The sequence below is a fragment of the Tupaia chinensis genome, unplaced genomic scaffold (assembly GCF_000334495.1).
Source record: "Tupaia chinensis unplaced genomic scaffold, TupChi_1.0 Scaffold000360_1, whole genome shotgun sequence".
NCBI classification, from domain to species: Eukaryota; Metazoa; Chordata; class Mammalia; order Scandentia; family Tupaiidae; genus Tupaia; species Tupaia belangeri.
In genome coordinates, this window is record NW_006159856.1 from 1,733,790 (window position 1) to 1,736,617 (window position 2,828).

At 49.8% G+C, this 2,828-nt stretch overlaps 1 protein-coding gene across 2 annotated transcripts in view; it reads right to left on the reverse strand.

The window, feature by feature from the left end:
• Window positions 1-2,828, reverse strand: part of ZFYVE28 (zinc finger FYVE-type containing 28) — a 117,506-nt gene that overhangs the window by 92,555 nt on the left and 22,123 nt on the right. For both annotated transcript variants that reach the window (XM_006152912.2, XM_006152911.3), the window contains exon 2: window positions 974-1,111. In XM_006152912.2, the coding sequence (XP_006152974.1) occupies window positions 974-1,081 (108 nt within the window). In that variant the 5' untranslated portion in view covers window positions 1,082-1,111. The remainder of the gene's footprint in view (window positions 1-973; window positions 1,112-2,828) is intronic.

Genomic DNA, 2,828 nt, shown 5'->3' on the forward strand with positions numbered 1-2,828 from the left:
GTGCCTGCTGGTGGCAGGAGGGTCACTTACTTGTCAAGCCTACCTTAGAGGGAATGTGGAGCTTGCTCGCACCAAGACCACACCTGGAGGAGACATCACCCCCAGCACCCCAGTGCCACATGCCCAGCCAGGCTAGCCGGCTGCAGGTCCTGCTTCATTTTGCACAGGCTCACAGCTGCCCTCTGACCCAGGATTCGCTTTGCAAAGGTGAATGCTGAGGCCGGGCAGGAGGGATATCCTGCCCAGGGCCACCTACAGCCAATCAGAACTTTGGCCAAGGATGTGCCTCCCAGACAGTTCAGAGGAGCAGGGTGGGACAGGGTAGACAAAGGGATGGGTAAAATGGGAGAGCAGATGGGCACAAGGGCTGGACAGTGTTGGATGAAGATTGGGTATTCCAGGGGTCCATGGGAGGTGAGCTAGGGGGACAGGGACAGCACAACGGACGGGATGATGGACGCTGGGCCTGCGCTTAACATCTTGAGCATGTGGTCAGGGGAGGAGTCTGGGGTGTCTCCCAGGCCTGGAGTATAGGAAGCCCCTGGGCTGAGAAGAGAGTGTTGCCCTCTCAGGGAGTGGGGCCATCCTCATTCATGGTGCCTCAGTTTCCCCATTGAGGGGAGGAACATAGAGCTGAAGGGCTACTAAGAATCATATGAGATCCCAGCATAGCAACCAACCCTGCCACCCCTCCCGTTACCATTATTTTTAGGTCCTGGATGTCTGGGATCCTCAGAATGTCACAAATATAACATGGGAAACTTGATGTGCAGGTGCAGTTTGGGAAATCATTGCTTTCCGTCACAGTCTTCAAAGAGCCCATGGCCTAACAGGCTCAAATCACACCATTCACCGACCAGGGGCAACTGAATTCTTACAGACATGAGGTCCCTGCACTTGCAAGCACCCCAAAACGAGGTTCATAGGGAAACAGTTGGCGAGCACCCAAAGAGCCCAGGTGGTTGCCCATTACCTCAGCGCCAAACCACAGCTGGCCAGCCAGGTTGTCATGCCGGATCTCCTCGGGGAACTTGACACAGAAATCCCGTGGGGCGCGGTCCTGGGGGATGCACTCGTCCATGATCTGGTTAATGATGTTTAACACGTTATCCTGAAACAGAGACAGAGCGCGAGCTCATCGCCACGTCTGGCTGGTGGCTGCCGCGTACTGCTCTGCACAGCGAGCATTTGACTTTGGAATCCTGGGATTACGAAAGCGCTACCGTGACACAGTCACACTCGCTGCACAACTGCTACAGAAAGTTCCAAACTCCGGAAGTATCTAGAGCAACCTGTATATTCTCTGCAGTGCTGGTGTGCTTTGTTTATTCAACGACTCTTAGTCAATGACAGGCTTTCCCTGTCACCATGCAGGTTTCACATCACCCTTGGAACAGCAAGGATTGCGCATTCCTTCCAGGAAGAGAACATCCTTCTCCTCCAGCCGACACCCAGGCTCCCCGCAGCTTTGCCTCTGACTGTCCCCAAGCATCTGTCTCTGAACACCCATCTATAAATTCCTTAGGACAGAGCTCGAGAAATAGGTTGGCAGACACACATAAAAATTCGATTTCCGCTGCCAGATTGCTGTGTCGCCTTATTAATATTACAAGCTTGTGTCACGCTAGGTTTTCACAACATTGTCAGGCAGCATCTGCTGTCAGAGTGACGTCACTAAGAGACGCTCTGTGAAACAAGCCCTGCTCAAACCTGCCCACAGCAGGGACTCCAAGTCCTGTCCTTACAACGGAGTCGGCATCCCTGTGTAAGCAGCGGCCTCTCCCAGCACCAGTGTTGGCCAGAGCCGTGGGGTCAGGCAGATTCTCAGTAAGCTGGGGTCTCAGGCAAAGCCTTTATCCTCTCTGAACTTCAGTTTACTCCTCCTTAGAATGAGGGGCACAGACCCACGTTTCAGGGTCAGATGAGACAAGTTAGCTGGGTCATGAGCCTTCATCTGGGTCACATCCCTTCCCACTCCTGTAAGTCCATCCGCACTGAGCAAGCACCAACTTCAGACAGAGGCCCTGACTGCCCTTCGTGGCTCTACAGTTGACTGGGATGGACCCTCCACTGAGATTCCTAAGTGGCCGGGAGAGCCACGGGAGCTAAAGTCACATGAAGTCACTGACTTGCTGGCTCCATCCTGGCCCACGGTGAGCCTTAACATTCAGTAACTTTTGCTTTGAAGATCCTTTAAAATAGTTTTACTTTATTTCTTCATGCTCAAAATATAAAATATAATAGACTGTTTTAAATACTGTGTACAAGGAAAATAAGCCTATTTCATCACACGTCTTAAATACATTCTGTCCTTTTCTTTAAAATTGTCCTATTCTTTAAATACTGACCGTTCATTCCATGAGTTACAAGAATATTGAAAGTTTATTTTTTCCCTTTATTGGTTAAATATAAAACTAATGCACATTCATCATGGGAAAAGCGAAGCAGTGGAAAAGTACGGAAGTAGGGCAAATGTCCTTGGGGAAATACTGCTGCAGGTCAGAAATCATTTAGGTCCATTTTTTAAAAATTATTTTATTTAACTTTATTTATTTATTTATTTATTTAAATGTGACAGAGAAAGACAGAGAGAGAGTGAGAGAAAGTGAGAAAGCAAGCCATCAGGTCCAGGACTTGAACCATGGTCGGCCATGTGGGAGTCCAGCATCCTTAACCACCACGCCACCTGCCAGCCTCCATTTAGGTCCATTTTTGTGTCACTATCAGAGATACCTGCGAGTAGGTGCTTTATAAAGAAATAAGGGCTTAGTAACTCAAAATTCTGGGAGCTGGAAAGTCGGAAGACACAGGCTAGCATCAGGCTGGCC